Source organism: Pholis gunnellus (assembly GCF_910591455.1).
Source record: "Pholis gunnellus genome assembly, chromosome: 17".
In the NCBI taxonomy this organism is placed as follows: domain Eukaryota; kingdom Metazoa; phylum Chordata; class Actinopteri; order Perciformes; family Pholidae; genus Pholis; species Pholis gunnellus.
The window spans coordinates 14,617,316-14,627,544 of record NC_136544.1 but is presented as its reverse complement, the minus strand read 5'-3'; the positions used below and the strand labels follow the sequence as shown (position 1 = coordinate 14,627,544).

Here is a 10,229-nt window from a genome sequence, read left to right as displayed (position 1 = left end):
TGACTTTACCAGAGCATCAGTGTATGATAGCAACAAAATAAGGATCAACAAATAACGTAACTATTGTACATGTGCAGTAGTTGTTGAACCACTTCATTCCATTGAAATGGAATACGGTACCTTAAGGGACTTTAGTGCTTGGCACATGAAGCAGTTATCGGGGTTTTTACCAGCTTTTACTTGGAGACTAGAGTTGTTTACAGATAGCCTGCATTGCAAACTGGGCATGCAACAAAAAGTCAGGATATCAGGTTTATAAGCCAGAGTTGCAGGACAATATATTACTAATAAAAGAGAACATAATCCTTCAGCTTTTCTAAAACAATTTGGAGATAAAAAGGTGAAAAGAAATTAGTCACTAAATTCAGATTGATTTTAAGAAATGTAGTCTTTATTAATAAGTTTGACTAAGTATTCACACAATTGGAATTAAAATGTTCTCTGAAGTACAGTTTGCAGGCAGTAAATATTATTGTTAATGAGTTATCAATCACTCAATTTATTGTTCATGCATTTAGTATTTATTTGTTTGTTTGTTTGTTTATTCGTTGAATTATTCATTAATTGTTTTATTATTCACAGACTGACTGAATAAATGTGAAATGGCCTCCTTGTTTACCCAAACGATGCTCTTATTTTGAAGTCACCTCTTACACGCTCTTGCTGTAATGCCTAGCATACATGGTTACCGCAAAACAACGTGTGGCCGGTTTGACCTCATTTTTGAAGTGGAGGCTGGCTTTAAAGAACTGGTGATGGTGAACCGTAATCACTCTGCAGTTGAGAAATCAAGCTTTTTATACGGTATTCTAAGTTCCTTTTTATCACTTATATAACGTAACCACAATTTCCTATCGACAAATTCAAGCAGTTAATAATCATGAATTGACGTTCACAAACTAGTAAATTTCAAACACATGGTTACTAAATAACCAAAGAGCGAAGTTGTTGACGCCTTTTTGGTGTTATCTACATTGTTCCGTATTGTGTTCTGCCATGCAGCTTTAAATGTTTTCCTTTCAGTGACCTTTAGATCATGTGATTTGAAAGCTGACTCTCACGCCAGTCAGTTGTAGGCGTGTGGGAGGTTGTTGTGTTAGACATTGAATTCCAGCCTCTCAGGAACCAAGTTACATGGATGTTAAATTTTGAAAAGCTGATAGAAAGTTCCTCCAGAAGGCCCGGACCCCACACAAAGGTTTCAGCCATCTTGGTCACCAATGGGTCCAACAGTAAGCTATGGAGATGAAAGGTGGCAAAATCACATTAAGCTACGCGCTGCAGTACCATGGAAGAATGTCGCCTCCCTACTCTCTGTGACAATGCTGCATATTTTCTCCATCACCTGACAGCCCCACCCAGTAACTGAGCTTGATAAACAACCTGAGTATCCTGCAGGTAGACAAAGGCCAAAGGCAGATGTGGTCTTCATGCCCATCAAACACTGCCTCGCTTGTGGTAGCACCAGGTTGTGGTCTTGCTCTTATTGTAGCTGCTGGTGGTTGTTGTGTTTGGGTGGTCTATGCTCAATGTTGGACCAAGGTCATCAAATATTAGATCAAATGTCTTATTAATTTTGAAGATATTGACCAATGAATATATAAATTACTTTTTCATACCATATTTTTTTCTATAATCACAGTTGTTTTATGCTCTTTTGTGACGCTCTCAGGTGTTTACATTGTTTGGAAAAGGGGCTTTTACATTACACTGACACTTAAACTGTTTAACCTGTTACAAGTCAGTGTGACACTAATGCACTAAACATCTTTTTTTTTCTTCAGCTGGCAGTTTTACTTTCGTCTCTCATTCTCAAATGCCTGTTCATCTGCTTTTCAGTGATTACTAACCAACTGACATCCTTCAGCGTCGTCATGGAAGCATAGCTGCATGCCTAAAATATTATGATCAGAATAAAAGGAAGGGTGTGGAGCAACAAATGCTATAATAGGCTCCCTCCCACAGTCAGGATAGTTTCATTTTCAACTGTACGTAGAAAACTTTGTGATAATACAGACTAGGACAGATATTAAATGTATGATACTGCACCATAACATTAGTGTTGCCACAGCTCTCTGTAATATATATCCTGCATCCTATATGTCCTGCATATGACGACAACACTGACAGGGATTATTCTCCTGGCTGGTGACTACATATACTTAAAGTATAGTTTGTACTTAATTAGAAGTACAGAAAATACTTTAGGCTAAATTTTGTGTGATAGTTCTGATCTGAATGATTCCACTGTACGCTCCTTACACACAGTGTAGTAATAAAAACTTGCATACGAGGAAGTTAGTGGCACTGCGTAATTTAGCAATTATTATAATTCTGATGCATTAAAGCATAGCATGTTAGTGCTGTTGTTTATCATTTTACATTACACTGAAACTTAAACTGTTTAACCTGTTACAAGTCAGTGTGACACTATTGCACTAAACATCTTTTTTTTTCTTCAGCTGGCAGTTTTTCTTTCTTCTCTCATTCTCAAATACCTGTTCATCTGCTTTTCAGTGACTACTAACCAACTGACATCCTTCAGCGTCGTCATGGAAGCATAGCTGCATGCCTAAAATATTATGATCAGAATCAAAGGAAGGGTGTGGAGCAACAAATGCTATAATAGGCTCCCTCCCACAGTCAGGATAGTTTCATTTCCACTTGTACGTAGAAAACATTGTGATAATAAAGACTTGGACAGATATTAAATATATGATACTGCACCATAACATTATGTTGCCACAGCTATTTGAACTATTGATGAATAAATGTAAATGGTTCTGATTCTGATCAGATATAGCATAGCATGTTAGTGCTGTTGTTTATCATTTATATGTCACGTCACCAATCGTTGTGTTGACTGTCGTTTTGATGCCTCGCATTTGGCATTTTGGCCATCGCCATCTTGGTTTTTTGCAACCAATGAGTGGAAGTGACCATATTTCGACTGCAGAGAAGCGACAAGGAATACGGCTCTGGTAGCAGTAGCGACCGGTCAATCTATTCTGCCTATTTTACTGTAACTGGGACCATCATTTACTAAATGAACATCATTCTGTATTGAAGAAGACTTGAAACTAGCGATTTAAACCAAAAACTTGTGTTTATAATGTTTACAATGTTAACTGAGGTAATATATCAGGTGAGAAATAAGGTCATTTACTCAGAGACTTCTTTTTGCAAAAAGAGAAGTCGCCGCCTGCTGGTCAGTAGAGAGAATGCAAGTTTAAGGCACTTCCACAATGGCTCCACTTTTCCGCACTGTAGGTTGCCACCTGATAGGATGTGAGCTTAAATAATGGTGCAGTGATGTTCCACATAAAAAGTGTTTAATTTACTAAAATAATACGGATCACATATCTGGAAAGATAAGTTCAAGTTTCTGTTTAGTTTAGTCGTTAGCCGACTTAATGCTTTTCTGCTCTGATCTCTCTTTCCCTGTTTTTTGTCCCTCTCTTATTTTCTAACCCGGTCTTATTTGTGTTTTGGGAGGATGAAGAGAGAGTGAGAAAGAGATGCCATGCCTGAACCAAACCATTGTTAACAGGTATGATTTTTGAAGTAAGAACTAGTTTACCCACAAAATTTGGATTTAACTTATATATATCACATGCAAATAGTGTCTCGTTGCTCCTGTGGAATTTGCACATATTTGAATTAGGTAATACATTTGCAAAAAAATGGCACCCTTTCTATGCAAATGTTCCTAATTGCAAAAACAGTGCAATCCCCAAAGATCAGTCTAAATAGGTACATGCAGTTACAGTGAATGTATGGTAAATTATATGTATTTTGGGGAATAGTGGCAGGATGCAAGGACAATTGTGTCATGAAATATAATGAATAAAGCTATACCCTACATGTCATATATGAAAATACACGAGAAAAAACATGAATTAAATGTAAGGTTATTAGACTTAGCCTATACAAACAAATAAAAAAATGGTTTATTCTCTCTCTCTTTTCCCAAATCCTGCGCTTACAGTTTTCCCTCCCCCTCTTAATTGCCTTTGAGAGGTTTGGGTGGAAGTGGCCCTCTGGGCAGACCTCTGGTGCAGGCTGCCTCTCACCTCTCACAACCGACACATTGGCTTCAAGCACATTTATACTTTGCCACTTGGATAACTGCAATCAGATGCAAAAACAAGTTGTACAGACATTCATGGCTTCCAGAAGAATGGCTTTTGTGATCGGGACTTTCCTCTATCACCACAATCTTAGCAACTGATAGATAAGCCTTCAGTTTATGTTGAGTTTAGGACCACACACCTGCAAAACAAAGACATTTCATCAGACTCAACTGCACTTTGTGTTTAATGACAGGTAGCAACTGTTAGCATGTTAACATCCATAACTCAAACGTGAACATATTATTACGAAGCATTAGTATGTTTGCATTTTCGAGCATGTTAGCATGCTAATGTGAGCATTCAGCACCACTGTGTACAGCCTCACAGAGCAGCTAGCGTGGCTTTAATCTCTCAGTCGTATGTATCCTCTTGGTAGAAAGTACCAAACAGTGAATTAAACAAATGCCTTTTAACGAAAACTATTGAGTGATAACCTCTCCATTGTATAACGCCATGTCTGTCCAAAATGCCATCACTTCATTTCATCAGATATTTGTATGAAATCATCATACTTGGCAAATTAGTAGTGGTTTATGAGGTCACAGTGACCTTTGACCAACAAATAGAATTAGTGTGCTGCAGTAAAACCGGTGACCAACTGCACAAAATGGGCGACTAACGACTACAGCAGACAGCTGAAAAAAAGTTTTTTGTATATAACACAGTATGATGCATATATCATTAGCATTCAAATCATAGGGTGACAGAGTCACAACATGACAGACAAGATGTCAGTATAGGATGAAAGCCTTTTGGATTATAACTTTGATCTGTATAAAAAAGAACGTTGTAGAGGAAGAGAGACTGCAGATAAGCGTTGTGATATTCTCCCCCATTCACAGTCAATTTTAAAGTCGCTTGTACACGTAGATGACTTTTTGGCAGGAAGGACAGCGATGCTCCACATCTTGACAGGCCTCAACGCAGAACGGGATACAACAGCAGAGAAAACACCTGTTGGTGAAAACCAAGAGAATTTTGTAATTCCAGTTAATACCAGTTTGTGAAAAATGATTTTTTTGTACTTTTTACGAGATAGAAACTAGACAAGTTTTTACCCAAAGATGGCGAGGCCACCACAGACGGCCCAGGTCATCAGGCCGGCAGTGTGCTCTGTGTTGGTGATCACTGCCTGCTGGCAGTGGGGGCACACAGTTTGTCCTGGGACTTCATGTAGTGCCGGAGTTACAACCAAGTGAGTCACTGAGGATGAGAAATGCACAGCACATAAAATTCAGGTTTTATCTTCATATTCTTTAGTCTCCATATTCACTTGTACAAGCTAACTGGAAGTTAGTAGTTCCCCTTTTTTAGGTAATAACTAATGATTTATTTTCGTAATGCATTATGTAATAATAACCGTTGTGGCCAGCAAGTCAGACATTTCTGTTGTTATTTTAGACTTTTCAGTCTTAGATGTCATCACCAGATTTGAGGATGAAATGTACTGACTGCACTGACTCAGCAAGACCAGCAGAGGCTGCCAATAGCACAGCAACTGTAACTTGATAATGACTTTCTGTTTTGTTTCTGTTTGTTTCCAACTCCCCTTTCCTGTAATTTAAGTCATTGATGGAAAGACAGTAATATAAAAAGTACTTTAAAATGTATTTCAATGTAGATGTGAGAATTGCAACACATCCTTCACGTGAGAAGCCTAAACTTCATATGAGTTGCTCCTTACTCATCTTTTACAAGCAACACTCAAAATGTGAACGTGCATCAACAGAAGAAACAATGAACAATAGCTGTTTATTATGCACAGAGGCTATAAATGGGCTATTCTTTAGATCACTTTGGAGGGAAACTGCAGACTGTGTCCACTGCCTTTGTGGTTTTGTGTTTTCTCACTTCACAAACAGGAACGAAAACACTATCTGCTCTCAGATGTGTGTTCACAGTTGTGTTTACTGTGTGTGCAGGCTGTGAACATAATATTCATGAACATCTTCTGACAAATGGTGCATCTCAATTGTGTTTCACCATAGACTGTCTATAAGAAGTGTCCACAGTCATCTGGAAGTCACCCATTGGTTTGTGGACTGGTGTATTGAGGCTTTAAGTTTTACATTTTGGCCGCCGCCATCTTGGCATTTTGCAACCAAAGCGTGACCAAAAAGGTTATAATTAACTCTAATGCACTGACAACGTGTGAAAGGGTTAAAGTTGTAAGATGAAAACACACACAACTACCAGACTGGACAACAAGGTAGCCCCACCCTAAAGCATAGCCTGCTTTATCATCTAATTTACTCTAAATAGGAGCATCAGTTACTAAATGGACATCATGCTGTATTGAAGAAGACTTGACATTAGTGATTGAGACCATAAACTCATGTTTACAATGTTTACTGAGGTAATAATTCAAGTCAGAAGTGGAGTCAGGATAGGTAGGCACTTCTTTTTGCAACCAGAGGAGTTGCCCTCTGTTGAAAAGTTGAAGGCATTTCCACATTTGCTTCACTTTTCAGACCTGCAGTCTGATGTCTCCTACAGAATAAGGTTCCCATACATCTAAACTGCACTTTAAAATATACATTTGAGGGAAACAATTTTAAACATAAACCAACAATACATCAGAAAAAAACGCTAGAAAACTATGTTCACTGGCTCCATGGTTTGGCTTAAAATGACTACAAAAAACAAAAGTACTTTGTTAGCTTCAAAACTACTACTTGCTTATGTTTAGGTTCGCATGGGACACAAACAGCAATGTTCTGTGTGAAAGTGCAGCAATTCATCCACCACCCCGAACTTATCCCTATGCAAAAGCCCGTGGACTCATTTGAAACTTATTTGTGAAACATCAAAAGCAACAGTCTCACCTGTTGTGACAGGTGCACCCTGGGCCGGAGCATAAGCAACACCTGGTAGATAAATCACAGTTTACCAAAGCAGGAAAGGATGGTTGAGAACAGATATTTCCATAGATCATCTGTGGCTTTGCATAAAATACATGTAAGTGCGTATGTATGTATACGTTTGTTTTTTTTTGTCATACAGCCAAAGCTTAAAAACAAAGGTCCATTTGTTTTAAAGAAAAAGATGTGAAATAGTGTTGTTAGTCCGTAGATGGGTACAATTAACCAGGGGTAACAGTATCAGCTTTTGACTGGGTCAGGCACAGACCTCCCTGATAAACACCAGGTGGAGGCGCTCCAGGCGAGAGGCCCGGCTGAGGGTACATACCTGGCTGTGGCATTGCACCCCCATAGTTCATAGGTGGCCCAGGGTACGGTGGAGCTGATTCATGTGATTTTTCCATCTTCGGAAATCTCTACTGCATATGAGAAATTTAAAACTTAGTTATGAATGTAAGACATCGTATTCTATTGCTGCCACAAAAAATACAAACATGTGAACACTTTTCATTACATAGTGACATCGTGATAGCTGTGTGGGAAAGCTATCACGCAAAAGAGGGTTTAGAAGCAAACAGTAACACCTCACACACATTTGCAGTTATAAATATATCCTCAAAATGTTTTTAAGAAAGATTGAACTGGTTGATTGAGGTTAGATCAGATGTATTTATTTAACTCATGAACCGCAGCAAGAGGAAGTGACTTGACTTCTCTGTACTAACTGACATTTCAAGAGGATCTAGACTCTCTCACCATACATTTCACATCCTCTTTATAAGCCACACTGCCGTGAACATCCGCAACTGCAAATCCATTATTCAACCATCTCCTGAGACAAATATGTGGCTATTTAGCTGCTACAATAAATGCTTCAGTATGTTCACCAGCTGTTTGGTGCTGGGCGGGTTGTGTACCATGTTTCTTTTTTCTTTTCTTTTTTCACAAAAAGGACGCTATGAGAGCTGTGAGAGTAAACGATGACCTGTAACTCACAAAAACACTCCATAGCTTTCCAGATTCAAGTGAAAATAAGACTTAGTAAAAGTCTCTAAGTATTGTTTGCAGTATCTAAAGTAAAAAACATGTCCATGTGAGTGTTATATTATATTATATAAGTGGTACTTAGGCATAAATGAGTAAGCAGCATTTTACTGTTGTAGTTGGTCAAGATAGCTAATTTGATCTAATCTTTGATCTAATGTTAGTCGGAGTTTCATCTATAACAGTGCATCATATTTGATAAGATAACCAGATATTTTGTATATAATCCGTCAATACATTTAAATATCTGCCTCTGAAATGCAGAGAGGGCATAAAATGGAAATTCTCAAGTACATTACAAGTATTTCAAAATTACACTTAAGCACAGTACTTGAGCAAATTTACATTATTACTTTCCCCCACTGGGGAAAACTAAGTGTATTAAAGTATAAATATAAAAACATGTCAAACTGTAGTATTGCTGCAGTATGTCTTGGTGTGTGGCAAGCAGATGGAAGTCATTTGCTAAGTGGGGGAGGCGTGGGGCAGCAGAGCTTGCGTTTAAAAGCTTTTTGCACCAATAATGTTGTTTTGTGCTTGTCCAGATCCATTAGAGCCTTTTTCAGTGAAGGAAACCAACATGCATTATTGCTTTATTTTGAGAACAGAAAAAGGCTGCGACGTATGCGGATCAGTCCCACCAAGCCCAACCAGTCCCTGCAAGACTTCCTGGTTCTCATCATAAATCCATCATAAATCAATTAGAGCAACATGAGCCACGCACATTAATTCACCACAGCATTGTACTTGTGCCTCGCCCTGTTTTGTTTGGTCAGTGTGTCTGAATAAGCTTTACATGACAAATGTATTCACTACCTTCATGGTCTTTGCATCTGCTTTTTTTTTTTACAGTGGTTGAATAATAATATCAGCTAAATGCACATTCATACACACAGCCGATCACTTTTACACCATCGCAGCAGCAGCAGATAGTTACATAACTACATAAGTTTAAAATAAGATTTACCTACCTGTTACTTTACATCAAAATAAAAGAGAAAGTTACCCACCCTCTCTCTGTTGGAGCCTGGTACTGAGCGAGGTAGGAAGAATCACGGTGACGCCCAGGGAGATGGAAGAAGGATAGAGGAAAGTATTTCCTGTTATTCCTAGTGGAGGAACTATAGCCCCAGCTTCATGCCCCCTCCCTCTTTCCCCTCCCTTTAACTCCATGTGACTGGGAAGGTCCAAAGAGAATTAACAGAATAAATATGGGAAGTGTTTGCTATACTGTTCAAATAATGACCAGTACGGCAATAAGAGTTATGAATACAGAGCTCAGTGAAAAGAGGGGCAGAGAGACGGGTTGTTTGCTGAGAACAAAGCATTCTTTGTTGGCCGAACATAATGCGTCATATCATTAATCTATCAATGTTTCAGTGAGCAATCCTCGAATAATTTAAGAACACATACATTCAGTACATTAGTAATACTAAACACTGTGACTGAGCCTATTTAAGGTCAAGAGACTAAGACAGTATTTTTTTTAGATGAACAGAAAGAAATGTCTCTTTGTTTGTTTGTTTGTTTGTAAGACACAGACTATCAACCAAACTATTGCTGCCTACACCGATCATCATGTATCTTCCTGTCAACAAGCCCTCTAGCGTTCTGTGTTTGCTGCAATCTCAGTCTGACTCACTTAATGAGAAACATGTGTGTGAAAAAGAATTCGAAACCGACCCCCATTCTTCCCACAAAAAAAACTTTCCACTACTTTTTTTCCTTTTACAATCCTGTAAAACACCATGTATACAATCTATCTGCCTTGTTTTTTTGTTCATGATAGCGTAGGAAATGTCCTACATCTTAGCAATTAATCAACATTGGATCGTGGAAAAGATGACAAGAGCTCATCAGCAGTGTCTTAGCCGCATACATGCATGTGTGTTCCATCAGTTAGGGTGACCACCCCAACAGCTTCTTTCAGGTGGCACATCAGGCTGCTGCAACGCTCAATGAGGCTGATGCCTTCTCGAGGTGCAAAGCTGGGTGAAGATGGGTGATTATTCATGCCACTGCGCAAGAAGGTGAAAAGACACACATGACAGACCTGCTGTCTATCACCACTCTCCAGATACTTCTGCAACAGACGCTGGGGAGATAAATATTTATGTTGGATGCAGCACAGTATTTGCAAATGCAAGCAGTGAGAGTGTTTCCCTTCTTTACACCACATTCGACCCAACTG

At 38.8% G+C, this 10,229-nt stretch overlaps 1 protein-coding gene across 1 annotated transcript; it reads right to left on the bottom strand.

Annotated features, from left to right (window-relative positions):
• Positions 1-3,975: 3,975 nt before the first annotated feature.
• Positions 3,976-9,150, bottom strand: LOC306709374 (LITAF domain-containing protein-like). The gene is made up of 5 exons (XM_079177476.1): positions 9,049-9,150; positions 7,323-7,413; positions 6,959-7,000; positions 5,192-5,336; positions 3,976-5,087 (listed from the first exon to the last, which is right to left on the bottom strand). Exons 2-5 carry the CDS (start codon positions 7,396-7,398, stop codon positions 4,982-4,984), a joined length of 369 nt encoding a protein of 122 aa, XP_079033602.1. The 5' UTR covers positions 7,399-7,413; positions 9,049-9,150; the 3' UTR covers positions 3,976-4,981.
• Between the last annotated feature and the right edge of the window lie 1,079 nt (positions 9,151-10,229).

Coding starts and splice junctions, on each gene's coding strand:
- LOC306709374 (XM_079177476.1), bottom strand. CDS start 7,398: ATGGAAAAATCACATGAATCAGCTCCACCGTACCCTGGGCCACCTATG. Junction 7,001..7,322: donor GGGTGCAATGCCACAGCCAG/GTATGTACCCTC, acceptor TTTATCTACCAG/GTGTTGCTTATGCTCCGGCC. Junction 5,088..5,191: donor GGTGGCCTCGCCATCTTTGG/GTAAAAACTTGT, acceptor TTTCACCAACAG/GTGTTTTCTCTGCTGTTGTA.